Genomic DNA, 16449 nt, shown 5'->3' with positions numbered 1-16449 from the left:
CATAAAGTTCCATTGTGGATATGTACCACATTTTCCTGATCCATTCGTCTAGAGAATGCAAACCTTTTCAAAACTGAGATAAGGGAAGAAGATTATTTTTTAGGTATTAGATCATACTTAGTTTCCCATCCCATTTTACATTAGGGATGTGTGGTTGTCAGTTATGTTTTCTAATACTAGTATTGCAGAGGAACTTTCTGGAACTTGATGAGATCAGTCTTAAAGAGTGATATATTTAATCTTAGTAGGTAAGTGCTAACTCATTTCTTGACAGCATGAGATAAGATTAAACATACTACCAAAGAGAAAGGGGGGGGGTGGTGGGACCATGGGATCTTGTGGCTTGGACTCAAAGACTGGGGCAGTATCCTTGGGGGGCGGGGTGGAGGGTGGGGTAGGGGCTAGAGCTCTACCACTTGAACAACAGCTATACTGAGGGTCATTTTGCTGGTTAATTGGAGATAAGAGTCTTGTAGACTTTTCTGCCTGGGCTGGCTTCATATGAACATCCTCAGACCTCAGTCCTCCTAAGTAGTTAGGATTCCATCTGTGAGCCTTTGGTGCACAGAACTTTTTTAAAGAGAGACTTGGTTGCAGATAGTTCATGAGTGATGTTTTTGGGAATAAGCTGATAGTATCCAATTTCATTTTTCTAAGGAAAACTGATGAAAACTAACATAGACATGATATTTAAGTTAATATACTGGTATTTTCTTTTGTTTTTAATCCTAGTACCTTTATCCATTTATCTTCCCTTCCCATATATTCAGTAATAATTTTTGGTGTTATTTGGTGTTGTGCTTATATTTTTGTAGAACCAAATACTTTGATGTGGTTATTTTCCTTTTCTAAAGCTGCATATAATCTAAGTGGAGAAGACAATGTTGTTTAAGTGACTGCTTCATCTTTTGGAATTATTCTTCCCGTTTCTGTGTTGTTCTCTTTTGTAGGTATCACACTTATTGCTGTGGATGAGGCTCACTGTATTTCTGAGTGGGGGCATGAATTTAGAAGTTCTTTCAGGTCTCTGGGCTCCCTAAAGGCAGCACTCCCAGTGGTAAGTACGCTTTTCCAAGTAAGCATCATGTCAAGAACTGGGCCATCGTCAAAACGCCAAAGCCTTCTGTGGAAGAACAGCTGGATGATATAAAGGGGGAAAGATTTTCTGAATTCTAATGAGGTCTTCTGTGTAGGTTGACATGGCACTTACTGAGGTGTTCTTTTGAACAGGCTTGGCAACACTTTTCTGTTTAGGTTAAGTTGAGGCATAGGCACGTGACCCCAGACCCTGAGGGGTATGAAATGTCATATATTGTGCTACACAATATATGCTGTCTTTTCTCATACACATACATATCTATGACAATTGGAGGTTATCAACCACTATAAAACTAATAAACAATCATAATGAAATGAATTATTTTGTCAGTATACTGTGATAAAATGTCATCACTCTTGCTCTTTAGGGTTCTAAATAAGTGAAGTAGGGGTACTGGGACAGAAGGACTGCTGTAGCTTGACTGCTGATCTGATAGCCCAGATGACTAAGTGACTGAACTGGTGGGTAGCACCTATAACCTGGAGAAAAGGATGGTTAACCTCCTAGAGAGGATAGAGTGACGGCTTTGAGCGGGATAGTACAAGATTTCTTCACTTTACTCAGAATAGTGTTTAATCTAAAAGTCATGAATTTTTAAAAAAATTTTATTGTCAAACTGATGTACAGAGAGGATACATTTTCATACGTTAGGCATTGGGTACATTTCTTGTACTGTTTGTTACCTCCTCCCTCATTCCCCCTCCCCCCTCCCCCTTCCCTTTCCCCCCATGAGTTGTTCAGTTGATTTATACCAAACAGTTTTGCAATAAAAGTCATGAATTGTTTTATTTCTGTAATTTTACATTTAATACGTTTGCACTTGGGCTGACAACAGGAAACTGAAACCACAGAAAGCCAAACTGCAGATAGGCAGAGGTAAGGGGAAGGCTAGTGTGTTATGTCTTTGTAACGAGTTTCTTTCCTCCTTCTTATAAACACTCAAAAATGTAGAGTTATGCTGAATCTGTGTCTCATATGATGGAGAACTTGCCTAGCAAGTAAGTGCAGGGCTGTGAGTAAAAATCCTAGTAATGTGAAAATTAACAACAACAACAAAAGTAACCGGTTAGTTGTAGATTCTTCGATTGTGGACTATGAGAGAATGGCCCATGGGTCATAGTTTGTATACTGTTGCTTTGGAAGCACGTGTAGTCCCATGCCTCCTCTGTGCTGTTTCATCCTGTGTTCTTTCTCCTCTGGGATGTGGTAAAGGGTGTTGCCCGTCCTACATTACACTGGATCCTGTATTCTAATGGGAACTAATATTCTAATGCAGTTTTCCTACACCTTTTTGTTTTATAATTCCAGTTCGTTTCCCAGTTATAACAAGTAACTTTTTTTTCCCCCTGGTCAGTCCTAGGTCTTGAACTCAGGGCTAGGGCACTGTCTGAGTTATTGTTTGTTTGTATTTTCCTTAAGGCTAGCACTCTACCACTTGAGTGACAGCTTCACTTGTGGCTTTTTGGTGGTTAACTGGAGATAAGAATTAAATAGACTTTCTTGCTCAGGCTGGCTCAGATCTCAGCCTCTTTTGAGTAGCTGAGATTACAGCATGAGCTACTGATGCCCAGCAACAATAACATTTTTACATAAATGGCATATTTTTCACATATTTCTTAAAAACACAAAATTGGCAGCAGTTTTTTATTTTGAAAAATTAGAGGTTCATAAGAAATTGTTTCAAAAACCACACCCATTTTCCCTATTATTAAGTCTTGAATGTCTATAGTATAATATCAAAACAAGGAAAGTGACATTTGTCCAATATTCCTTGATTATTCATATTTCATAGTTTTAAAAACACTTATTTCCATGTATATGTATTGTTCAGTACAGTCTTATCCCATATATGGGTTTATGTAACTGTTCTATTGCAACCAAAACCAGTTTTTCCAAAGATCCTTTGGGCGACACAGTTTTTCCTAGCCCCAGCCTTTGCACCTGATGATGCCTAATATTGTCTCCATTGATGTCATTTTGTTATTTCAGGAATATTATATAAGTCAGATATAAAATAATGTGTGTGTGTGTGTGTGTGTGTGTGTGTGTGTGATTTTTAAAAATTTTTCCAGTGCTGGCTTGAACTCAGGGCCTGAGCACTGCCCCTGACTTCTTATTGTTCAAGGCTAGCATTCTACCACTTGAGCCACAGCGCCATTTTCGGCTTTTTCTGTATATGTGGTGCTGAGGAATCAGTGCTTCATGTATGCTAGACAAGCACTCTACCAGTAGGCCACATTCCCAGCCTCAAATTGTTAGATATTTTAAAATATGTTTTCCTTTTGTTGCTGTATTACTATTCCATAGTGTTGATATACCAAAGTTTGTAACCTTTTGGGTTTGAAGACCTTCTGTGTTATTTTCAATTGTGGCCTTTACTATGAGTATTCATATATACCTCATTGGTTAAGTTACCTGTGAACGTTTTTAGGGAAGCTTCATGTGCACACTAGTCAGAGGAATTTCAGTAATTTGTGAATGCATGGATAATATCTGATCAGAAATGTTCAGAGTAAGAGAACTAATTTGTCTGAATGAAAGAGTTGGGAGCTTCACATAGCACAATAGAAGATACTGTGCTCATTTGTAATGCACGTGGTTTGAAAAATGTATGAAACATTAGTTCCTGCTTTTTGGTTCCCCATGGCCCATGTGGCACATGGAGTGGTACAAAGAATGCAGAAGGATGAATAGTGTTAGCAGTGCATATAGTGTGGAACAGGGTTTCCATGTTGTGAGTCACTAGACAATGTTCTGGAGGATTGGAGGATTGATTTCCATTAATTGAGAATGGTTAAAATAAGCTTTTGAAGCTAGGAAGATTGTTTTTTCTAATCCTTTCCTAGGCTTTTGACTATAGAAGGATTGTATTAAAGGAGTTTTAAATATCTTCTGTAGTTCTTAAACACTTTTAAAGTGGAATTAAATATCTTATTAAATCTGGCTATGGATGTCATTGGATCTTTTTCATTTCTTGGGATGATTAAATATAGCTGTTTCCCTTCTGTTGAACCTAGAGGGCAGAGTATCTGTGGTGCAGTGACTGAGGAAACACACACACACACACACACACACACACACACACGTGTGCTCAAGAATTCTGTGTTAGCTAAGTGATGAGAAATGCCACCTGGTGGTTGTAAGACTGTCATTTTTTTCACCATGATCACTGTTTTTGGTGTCTTAGCTCTAATTCCAGTTGCATTCTTGTGGACAGCTATTGTAAACCTTGAGGCAATTCATCATATTCAAACAGGAGGAACTGCGAGGTCTATGAGACAAGATTCTTGCTATTGCTTTTTTGGGAGGAGGGAATGGATGTGCCTTACAGAGAGAAGAGAGGAAGCAGCATGACCCCGATTGTGCAGCAGATGGAATAGTAGTTCTCTCAACCTTAATTTTGCAGACTCACAGTGTTCGTGTTATGCAAAAATTGATTCCTATTATCAAAGAAATGCAGGCTTGCAACTTAAATAAGAACTAAGAAGAACTTGTTACAACTAGAGGGTAGTGTAATTTAACATCCCACCAGTTACTAGACAGTTCAGACAGGAATTATGCTATGATTAATTACAAGTATGAAGTGGGATTGGTCAGAGCATGAGGATATATGTAGTCATCCTTCACATAATCTGACTGTGTTATTTTAAGCTTCATTCTTGTTTCTAAATTTTTTCGTGCTAATCTTGAGGCTAGAACTTAAAGCCTGGGTACTTTCCCTAGGCTTTTTTTCCCACAGGGCTAGCACTCAACTACTTGAGCCAGAACTCTTCTTCCTGCTTTTTCTTTGGGTAGTTTATTGAAGACAATTGTCTCATGGATATTTCTGCCCTGCCTGGCTTTGAACTGTGATCATCAGATCTCAACCTCCTGAGTAGCTAGGATGATAGGTGGGAGCCAACGGTGCCTGGCTCCTTGTTGCTAAATTTTTGTTACACCACAAAGTTTAAGAGATAGGCTTAATTTATTTTTGAAGTGAACAGCTGTTGTTTCTGTAGATATTCCATTACATTATTCTGTCATTTAATGGTAGGAGTAACATTCTTTTGTTGTTGTTGTTTTCTGTTTTTGAAGCTTGCTATCTAGCTCAGGTTGGCCCAGAACATCTGTCCAGTCCCTCTGCCCCAACCTTCTAAATGCTGGATTATAGATGCGTACCACCATGCCCGAGAAGCAACAGTCTGTGACTTGTTAGAATGTTGTATAACGTGCTATTGAAATGGGGAATTTCTAAGCAAAATGAAAAACTTTAAGTTCAAAAGACCTAACAAATCATGTAGCACAGACCATTACTTTTTTTTCATGAAAAAACTAAGCACTTATCAAAGTCATTGATAAATCTGAGTAGTGCCTATGTCTCAGAAGTTTTTATACAGTCTTTAAAATTGTTTCAGCAATACTATTATTAATGTTAGTATGAATTATTAACACTATTACTGCTATAATTAGAACTGTTTGGGTGCTTACTCTATGCCACATATTACATTCATTCAACACTTTTCATGTTTTGATGATTTGTCTCATTTAATCTTTCCAGTGACTTGATTAGATTGATGCTATTATTAGAGCCATTTTATAGAGGAGGAAATGGTAGCTTAGAGAGCTAAACAGTTCATTCCTTCATCTAGTAAGTGGTAAAGGCGAAATTTGAGGTGAAGCCATCTGATTCCAAGTTAATTTGTTAGGTATTGTGCTACTTAAAAAAAAATAATATTGTATAAATAAATTTTCTTATTCAACTTAACATGTCTATATATGTGTATAATGTGTCTCAACCAGTCTCTCCTATCATTCTCCCTTCAGCTCTTTGGTCCCATCCCCATAGATGTCCTAGCTTTATTTTTACCAAATACTTTGAGTATTATGACTGTATTTGTCCACCATTCCTCTCTCCATTATCTATTCCTCCTCCCCTTAAGGCCCTTCTCATATAGACAAGACATGTCTCAACTTTGTTGTGTTCATTTTAACTGTCTGTTAATTATTCACAGGGGTGATGATACTATGGAAACTCAACCATGAGTATACTAACCTTTACTCTGCGCGTGTGTGAGTGCGCATGCGCGCCCATGCATATGGCACTGTATATGTGTTTTTTAAAAAAATCATCTTGAGGTAGTTGTACGAAGGAGTTTCCATTTAACAAAGCTTATGAATACAACATCAGTGCCACCCGTTTCTACATTGTCACCAGCCAGTGTGGGCTGTACACTGGGTTCTCGACTGCACACTTCCTCTCTTCTTGTCTTCATTCACTTAGGTTTTGATATACGTTTATATTTTAGGTCTTAACTTCCACATGACAGAAAACCTGTACCCTTTCTCTCTGAGTCTGACTTATATTACTCAGTAATTACTAAGAATTCTTATGTCATCTTGATTTGACTGTTCCCATTATTAATATGAAGTATCTTGGACTTTTCTAAATTTGCTTTGAAATATGCTTTGCCATGGCTGAGCATAACTACTCCTACCTGCTTTTGGGATATAATGTCCTTGGAAAATGGTCTTTCACTCTTTTACCCCAAGGTGGTATTTGTTTTTGTCTGATAGATTTTTTTTTAAAATATACAACGAATGGTTAAGTCTTGCCTATTGTTGTTGTCAGTGGTGGGGCTTGAACTCAGGGTCTGGGTGCTGTCCCCGAGCTTTGTTTTTGCTCAAGGCTAACACTTTGAGCCACAGTACCACTTCTGATTCTCTGGCAGTTAATTAGAGATAAGAGTCCCATGGACTTTTCGGACTGCACTGGCTTTGAACCGTGATCCTCAGATCTTAGCCTCCAGGATTATAGACATGAGCCACCGGTGCCTGGTTCAGTTTCTTATTAAGTGATTTTTGACTTTTCTAAAAGTCAAAAAACAAACATACAAAGATGGCTGAGAAACAAGTAAGTGGGATATTTTTCTTTCTTTTAAAAAACAGTATTTTAGGCTGTGGTGGTAGATTTTGGTAGATATCATTTCCACATTCAATCTATCACCACAAAGAAAGATAAAGGAGTATTAAAGTTAGTTGTTTTTGACACTGAACCGCCTGTAGTTTTAAGTCTTTTTGTTAAAAATTAATTTTACTTCGTTTAGGTTCCCATTGTTGCACTTACAGCTACGGCCAGTTCTTCAATTCAAGAAGACATTGTACGTTGTTTAAAACTGAAGAACCCACAGATTACTTGTACTGGTTTTGATCGACCAAATTTGTATTTAGAAGTTGGACGAAAAACAGGGAATATCCTTCAAGATTTAAAGCCATTTCTTGTAAAAAAGACAAGGTAAGGATTTCAAGGTTGATAGATTTTCATTGCTTTTCTGTTTAAAGAACTGCGTTATTTGCTTTTTGGTATTTCCTTTATACATGTTTAATGTATTTTTAATTTTACCTAGCTTTGGTTTAAATCAAGTGTGTGATTAGATGATTAATTCAGTGACTGAGGAAAAGACGTATTTTTTGAGGAACATTCTGTGTTGTTGCTTAAATAGGTGCCAGGTGTAAGCATGATTTAGTGGTAGGTTGCCGATCTAGGGAGCACGAGGCCCTTAGTTTACCCTCAGTATCTGAAAATCATAATATTAATAATTATGGCCTTTCATTTGAGTTCTACCTATTTTACTAATTACACTACTACCTTCAATTTTAAGTTTGGAAAAGGTCATCCTTGGGCTTGTGATGTGGCCAAAGTGATGAAGCTACTAAGGCACATTTGAGGTCCTTAGTTCAAATCCTAGTGTTGTAAAAAAAATAATAGTAATTCTATAAACAGGTTGAAGCCTTTCATGTCCCAAGGACTGTCCTGCGCACTTAATACAGCTAAGCTATTTGAATCCTTATAACCGACACATATTATTTTCATTTTACTGTTGAAGGAACTTTCTATTTATTTTGTTGAATGAGTTTTTTTTAATGTATTCTACGAACTTTCTTTGTATTTCTTTGTATAAGTGTAAAGCTTTCACATTCTGAAATGTTTTCTATAGTAACAACATGTTAAAATGTTTTTCCTGCAAATATAAATAAAAAATATATACATAATAAATATAAAAACTTTGGCAAACAATTTCAAGATCATCATTAGTGTTTTTCTCTTTAAGAAAGAGATAAGAGGGCTGGGAATATGGCCTAGTGGCAAGAGTGCCTGCCTCATATACATGAGGCCCTGGGTTCGATTCCCCAGCACCACATATACAGAAAATGGCCAGAAGTGGCGCTGTGGCTCAAGTGGCAGAGTGCTTGCTAGCCTTGAGCAAAAAGAAGCCAGGGACAGTGCTCAGGCCCTGAGTCCAAGCCCCAGGACTGGCAAAAAAAAAAAAAAAAAAAAAAAAAAAAGAAAGAGATAAGAAAGATGAATCCTTGGTTAAAGGGAAGCCCTATAGTTATTCTTGAGGACTTTGTAGGACTTCTTTCTGACTTAGTTGTTTTATAATCAGAAAAACAAGTGTGTAGTGAATATGTGCTTAGTGGTCTAGGTCTTCTAGTGGCCATTTATTTATTTTCTTGAGAGAAGGCCTTATTTGTAACACAGGCTTGTTTCAAACTCACTGTCTCCTTCAAAGGCGAGGGTTATGCGTGTATATCATCACAACCAGATTGATTTTTCACTATTATATAATGCTTTTCTTTGAATATTTGTATTTACATACATTTTGCTAGATTTGCAGGTATACTTTTAAGATTCCTAAAATTGGGTTGAATCAAAGGGTACATGAATCTAAATACCTTTCAATGGATCTAGTACAGTGCTTTTACATTCTGTAAACGTTAATGACTATGTTCATGTGGACAAGTATATTGAGGTATTAAAAATATTCTGTGAAAACCATTGTTTACAGTTTTTGTAACTTAAGTCTCTGCAGTAGACATTCTAACAGATGTTTTCTATAACATTCATAATCTCAATCAAGATTATTAGTAAGTACTTCTGTGAACTATAAAAGTAATCTTGAAAGTATAAGACTTTTTTGAAAAAGAAACTCAACTTTATGCTCAGATAAAGTAAGAATTGTTTTAACAAGTTTAGTGTATACTCTTGTGTAAACTAGTCACTTAATTCTTAGGAAGTCAAGACTAAATTTTAATTTAGTGTTTATTTTCCAAAAATATTTATACCAATAGTTTCATGTTTTAGAAATCAGATTTTTCTCAAAAGAAAAGAAATCAGATTTCCTTGTTTATTATTTTAATTTTAATTTGAGATTTTTGGTAACCAAATTCATTTCCACATTTTTTTTTGCCATAATGTTTTAGGTTTTATTGTAATTTAATTGTAGCTTTTTATATGTTTTATCCTTTTAGTTCTTCACTTAGAATAAGAAAGGGAAAATTAGTAGTTAAAAATTTAAAAAATAGATTAAAACCAAAGTGAGTTAGGCTTACATACCTTTAATCTTAGCTAATCGGGAGTCTGAAATCATGAGGATTTTGATCAGAGACTCCTCTCGAGTGAAAAGTTCATGATGCCCACTCCTTAAAAATAAGCAGAGCAGCTGGGTACCTGCGATTCTTATCTATAATCCTAGTTGCTTGAGAGTCCGAGATTTTGGGATTGTGATTTGAAGCAGTCCCAGGAAAAAAAAAGTCTCTGAGACTCTTCATCTAAAGTAACCAGCAAAAAACCAGAGCTGGAGACATGATTCCAGCCAAGCAAGCAAGCCAGGAAAGAGATGGAGCCGTGCCTAGCAAACCTTAGTTCACACTTTGCTACCTTCATAAAAAACCAAACTGATCTAAAGCATACTTCTAATACATTTGTTTGTGTTTTATTCTTTTTTCACCCCCAAAGTTCTGCCTGGGAATTTGAAGGTCCAACTATCATCTATTGTCCTTCTAGAAAAATGACAGAGCAAGTTACTGCTGAACTTAGAAAACTGAAGTTAGCCTGTGGAACATACCATGCAGGCATGAATTTCACAGCAAGAAAGGATATTCATCATAAGTTCTTGAGAGATGAAATTCAGGTTGGAAGATTGTCAACTGTTTCTCAAGTATTTTAGTTACCAAATATATATTGAGTAATTTTGGGGGGTTGAATATAATACAGTCCCTACAATAAAGGAAAGCTGTACTAAATGATTACAGACTAGCATTGATGAAACACTATTTCTTATGTATATGGAAGAACTCTTTTAAAGTGCATTTTATAAGGGGAATGATATTTCTAGGCAAAGGCAATTAATTGAGTAGAATCTTAACGTGAGTTTGTCAAATTCACTTGGCCAGTAGGTAGTGAGAGCAAAGGCACTGTTTATAGACTCACAAGAAGAACCAGCAGATACAGAGACACTGCTATGAGAGGTCCCACTGTACTCAGGAGATTGTGAAAAGTTTGGAGTAAGTAGAAGGAGAGAAATTGAAGAGTAAGAGCAACACAAAATAGGGCTAACAAGGCAGTTACAAACTCCTGTTTTGACTCACAGCAAAACAATTTGAAAGGTCAGTTGACCAGGTTATTGGGAACTTCTTGCAGAGAATTCCCTGTATTTCCACAGATAGGGACAGCTATTAGAAGTTTTATCCAAATTATTATCGCTTTTCACTATACTGTTTCAGTGGCTTGAAAATGGTCAGCATAATTTGTTAGTCAACCCCTCAACTCCTCTGTACTTCACCTTGACAATAAAAATGTTTTAAAGTAAAAAAAAAATTGTTAGTCATTACTGGTGAATCTTAATGATTCAAGCCTGTTTTACAAAGTAATGGTTTCTTCTAAAATTATTAGTAGTTACAGTATTCATACAGTATTCATCACTCAAAGCATTGAAAAAGTATAAATTATATCCATAGTTTTGCTTTGTTTGATTTATCTGCCAGCTTTATTACTTGCCATTGACCATTTATTGAGTGACTACTGAATGCATAAAAGTATAGAATTATTCACTTCCTGCCTTTAAAAAATGGACTTAGTGTGGATCTAAAAGTAGAATTGACATGACCACTACAGCTTTTAATATCTTGGATTATTACAGCCTATTTTGTTGTTGTTTTTTTGTGCCTTTACTGGGGCTTGAACTCGGGGCCTCAATCTCTTGCTTGGCTTTTTTGTTCAAGGTCTACCATTTGAGCCACACTTCACTTCTGGCTTTTTGCTGGTTAATTGCAGATAAGAGTCTCATGGACTTTCTACTTCAAATCACTATTCTTTTATCAGTCCCCTAAGTAGCTTGGATTACAGTTGTGAGCCACCAGTGACAAGCTCTTTTGATGCTTAGAATCTTGGTCCTTTCTGGTGTATAGTTTGTTTTTCTTTACTATTATTATAATGAAAGTCAACCACATTTGCGTGTAGATAATGCACTGTTTTGTCTGTGACCCTTTCATACTTACACTTATCTTGACTTAATTTTCTATCTTTGTATTTTTATTTGCCCTTTCAAGATACTGTAGGTTTTTTTCCTTTCTAGAGTAAGGTTGTGAATAATTCATTTGATGAAATATCTTTATTTATACCTAAAAGCTTATAGGGATATTTGGAGAATCGCATTAGTAGATTCTTGATCTCATATGAAAATAATATGATTAACATTAGAATTCTTATTGTGCTGCTTAATAGCCTTTGTTTTTGTATAGGGAATTTCTTTCATTTATAGTAATCCCTTTTCATTCTGCCTTAATAATTCTTAAATATAGCAAGTTGCCTAATCTTTGTCCAAATTTTGTATTTGCCATTATATTCATTTCTGCATTGATTAGTCTCTTACCCTTCACATCTCTCCTTTTACTTGTTCAGCATTTTCTTTCTTCCTTCTTTGTCTTACATCCTTTTCTCTTTCTGTCTCCTTTTCCTTCTCCTGATCCATTTTTAAGCACGTCTTTTTTTTAGAAATAGCACTTGAATTTTTAGCAGTTACACATGCAAATAGTTCTGTCATGTTTTCAAAGAAAATCATCAGTCCCTCATGCCTTCTTATTTCCCATTCTCAGATCTTTTTAGATGAATTTCAGGTTTACTGCTGCATCTTGCCTTAAGTTGCTTATACTATGAATACTGAATTCTTTGTTAGTTTTCTGCATATGCCTTAATTCCTCACTATGAAAGTTTAAAGTTAATTCTCTTATGCTTCCCAGTTCTTTCTTTGCCTTGTCCATGAGTTTCAAACCCATTTTTCCTCCTTATTTTGTATCATAATTCTGGTTAAATATTATATAGTTACTTACAATTATTACTCAAAATATTTATCTTTATTCCAAGTAGTATATTATGGTTATTGTTCTTGATTATCTTTTTATATTCTAATGGCTAATACTTTGAAAGATACTATTTATAGTTTCCTGTAAACTTATCACCAATTCATTCTGAAATTTTTCCCCAGTCAAGTAAATCTATTTCAATATGTTCATGCATACTGACTATTCTATCAGTTTTATTATCTTAAAGATGTAGAGGTTAATTTATGTTTCTGCTCTCTTAATGATAAACCTCCATCATAGAATAATTCAATAATGACATTGTTTTAACCAGGTAAGGACACTTGAAACAATAGTGTAAAAATTTACTGAATATAATAGATAGTGTAAGAGCCTCTTTGTATCTTACATTCACAGGTGTTAAAGGAGCCAATTTATTTGCTAATTTTTATAGAGTATGAACAGAAATCTTTTAGTCTCTGATCTTTAATCTGTACACTAGGCAGATAGTCATTTCATCTATAAGTGGTTCACAGAAATTACATTAAATTCAGTTTTATTTCAAGGAACTTCATGAATGAGTTATTGTTTTCTTAATAAATTTAAGTACTGTTAAATATGTTTGTCTCTCTATACTGTTATTTATCCTCAGTGTGTCGTAGCTACCATAGCTTTTGGAATGGGCATTAATAAAGCTGACATTCGCAGAGTCATTCATTATGGTGCCCCTAAGGAAATGGAATCCTATTACCAGGAAATTGGTAGAGCGGGCCGTGATGGACTTCAAAGTTCTTGTCACTTACTCTGGACTCCAGCAGACTTTAACTTAACTAGGTAAAGTCCTTTATTGCTTTTACATTGCAGATTTCTTTCTGTCTTTCCAGGAAAGGCTTTGAGGCAATGTCCAAATGTTAAGTAATTAGTTAGTGCATTTAAAGTCCTTCCCCAAACCAAAACCACCAAAACCAAAAAGCAACCGAGGCTGTTTCTGAGCACTTGTAGCAAGTGTTGCTGCATAGATGATGACCTAACTTTAGCCATGCCTCAGGTGGAGTAGAAAATTAATTAATCAGGACTCTACTTAGACACATTTTTTCCTTCTGATCTTCTCAAGTTGTACTCTGTTTCAGTCGTAGTTACTTTACATGGCATTTGCCATGAAAATGTTATTATGTACTGTTTAAATTCAGGGAAACTTTTATTTAACTATGAAATAAGTTTTTTCTTGGCCTTTAAATTCTATGAGATAATATTGGAAAGGCAAACTTCATCTTATAAAACCCAAGGATATTCAAGTCCATAATATAAAATGGTGCAGTATTTATTCATAGTCGATTTGTATTCCATATACTTGAAATTATCTTGACATTGTTTATAATGCTTTTTATAAAATATATAGTATGTAAGTAGTTGGTATACTGTATTGTTAGGGAATAATGACAAGAAAAGAATTTCTTTGTGTTCAGAGTTATTAGATGCAAACAAGATTCTCAATTTATTTCTTTATGGAATGGGGAGATTAAGGGAAGAAAATCCTATATAGTAAACTATTTGAATGCTTCAAAAATGTTCATCTGTGTCAGTGAATAAATTGAGCTGTTCCATGGACATATTAATTCATTTTATTAAAATGAGTGAAAGTCTAATATAGTTTTGCATACTCATTCATCAGCTTTTCCTTAGTGCCCTGTATTCTAAGAACTTTGCAGTATGTTAGAAATACAATGATAAATAAAAAGAGACAGAGTATAATGGGAAAGACGAATCTGAATTAGAAAATCATACATCTGTGGAAACATAGGATTTCTTTTGCTGTTCTCTTTTTTTTTAAAGGTGCCATTTAATATATTTGGTAGGTTCTATGTGTTAAGTGCTATAAAAAATAAAGGGCAAATATAATGGCATGTGGCATTTTGCAGTTAAAACGTCAAGGAAGGCTTCCTGGAAGAAGTGGTAGCTTAGTTGAAATCTAAAAAAGAGTAAGGGCTAGTCCGGTAAAAAATTTACTGTGGGCTGGGGATATGGCCTAGTGGCAAGAGAGCTTGCCTCGTATACATGAGGCCCTGGGTTCGATTCCCCAGCACCACATATACAGAAAACGGCCAGAAGTGGCGCTGTGGCTCAAGTGGCAGAGTGCTTGCCTTGAGCAAAAAGGAAGCCAGGGACAGTGCTCAGGCCCTGAGTCCAAGGCCCAGGACTGGCCAAAAAAAAAAAAAAAAAATTTACTGTGAATTTTAAATTTTCAAATAGATTTTGCATCATAACATACAGGCAATAAACTGATCATTTTCTAGAGAACAAGTCTTTTGATAGCAATGTCTATATGAAGCTTACTGTGAATTAACTTCAAATCATTGGGAGAGAATACAGCTGTGTGTGCTACTATTAAACTTGGAATATATTAAATATAAGTTGATTGCTACCAATTCTTTTGTGCATAGTGCTAAAGTTGCTGAAAATTCATTGCTTGTGTTTTGTATCATAATTTTGTAGGTTCATCAGTAGATATAAATTTGATTTATCTGGATCTTAAAAGACATATTAAATGATTATCACGTTGGACTTAATAGAAAATCAAACCAGTTTACTCAGACAGTGGTGCTAGGAAATCCATACATAATTTATGCTGGTTCTTTACACTTGAACCTAGAAGAAGGAGATAAGATAGTTAACCTAGTAACTATCAACTAGTAAGTTGATTGGTCATGTTTAATGACAAAAATACTTTTTATTAACAGATCATTTGTGCATTTTGGCTTTCTAGAACTCTTTGAGAAGTGTGCACAAGTATTTTCACTTATATTAAATTATTGTTTTCTGTTAGAATATATGAAATTATTCTCCCTAGACTTGAATTTCTCCTTGGAAAGATATATTAAGCTATTTTGGAGATTCTCATAATTCCTAATCTCATAATATAATATTTGATGAGTTATAGCATAAAATAATTGGGATGAGTTATAGCAGCATTGACTTTGTGTGTGTGCATGTGTTGTACTTTAGCTTGTACTCAAAATGGACTTATGAAATAATTCTATTCTCAAATTGCTTTCCAATTATTTTCCTTTAAAAATATCTGTATAAAGGGGAGATCCAGTTCATTAGGATTTGAGTAGTTGCCTGAAATTGTGATTTCCTGAACTAAGGCTGGACTTTATCTCTTAGTCTTTTCATTCAAAGTTAACAGTCTACCATTTGCACAGCCCCACTTTTACTGGTTGTTGGAGATCAAAGCCTTATGGACTTTCCTGCCAGAGCTGGCTTTGAACCATGGTCCTCAGCCTTCTGGGTAGCTAGCATACCAGATGCAAGCCACTGGTGCCCAACTAGCATGCACATTTTTGTAAACAAGGAACAAATGTTTGTTTTTAATGTTTTAGAAAACCATTGTCAGCATTATGGCAAAAATATCAATTATAGTCAGTTGAGAAAAAAAACAGAATTTTGATATTTTCCTGGGGTTTCCAACTATACCATAGTACAAAGGGAAGGCCAAATGGAAGACCTATCTATAAGTGATGATATTCTTTCAGTATTCTTTACATTGTTTCTCATAGAAAACAAATTAACATAAAGAATCAACTTTTTTTTGAAAACTTGGAAATTGCTCTGTAATGCTTACTAGAAATCAAAAAGTGTCTAGCATGTAAATCAAAACAAAGTATGAGGTAATTTTTTAGTAACAGTTTAAAAATGATACTAAGCATAGGTAGAATCTTTTTCAAAAGTGATTTTTAGTGAAATCAGAAAAATGTTTGCCTCCTATTGGGGGTTTTTCGACTGAGAAGGATACAGAAGAACTTTCTAGAGGGATAGAAATGGTCTTTATCCAGATAGGAATGTGCAGGTTATGGGAATAATCCATCTGAAATAAATAAATGGTTACCAAAGTAGCTGATGTAGTTATACACATTGCTGTTATATTTTTAATTGACAGGCACCACTTGATTGAGATACGTAATGAAAGGTTTCGATTGTATAAATTAAAGATGATGGCAAAGATGGAAAAATATCTTCATTCCAGCCAGTGTAGACGACAGTATGTATTGTTTATTTTGTATCACCTAAAAGGATGAATTTCTGGATGGCATTTAAAAATGTTTTACTAAATAGTATTTTGAAAGAATATTTTGGTGATGTTATATATGTGTTGAATTTTTAAGGCGACTTATTGTGCATGAATAAATTGAAGTCAAATAATGAGATCCCAGATAAATTAGTTAATGCCTTTT

At 35.1% G+C, this 16449-nt stretch overlaps 1 protein-coding gene across 1 annotated transcript in view; it reads left to right on the top strand.

Moving 5' to 3' along the window:
- Wrn (WRN RecQ like helicase) overlaps positions 1-16449 on the top strand; it is a 132729-nt gene that overhangs the window by 70114 nt on the left and 46166 nt on the right. The window contains exons 18-22 of the mRNA XM_048330945.1: positions 951-1057; positions 7183-7370; positions 9876-10050; positions 12870-13051; positions 16155-16256. Coding sequence (XP_048186902.1) covers positions 951-1057; positions 7183-7370; positions 9876-10050; positions 12870-13051; positions 16155-16256 — 754 coding nt within the window. The remainder of the gene's footprint in view (positions 1-950; positions 1058-7182; positions 7371-9875; positions 10051-12869; positions 13052-16154; positions 16257-16449) is intronic.

This window comes from Perognathus longimembris, chromosome 21 (genome assembly GCF_023159225.1).
Source record: "Perognathus longimembris pacificus isolate PPM17 chromosome 21, ASM2315922v1, whole genome shotgun sequence".
NCBI lineage: Eukaryota > Metazoa > Chordata > Mammalia > Rodentia > Heteromyidae > Perognathus > Perognathus longimembris.
This window is presented reverse-complemented; position numbering and strand designations above follow the sequence as displayed.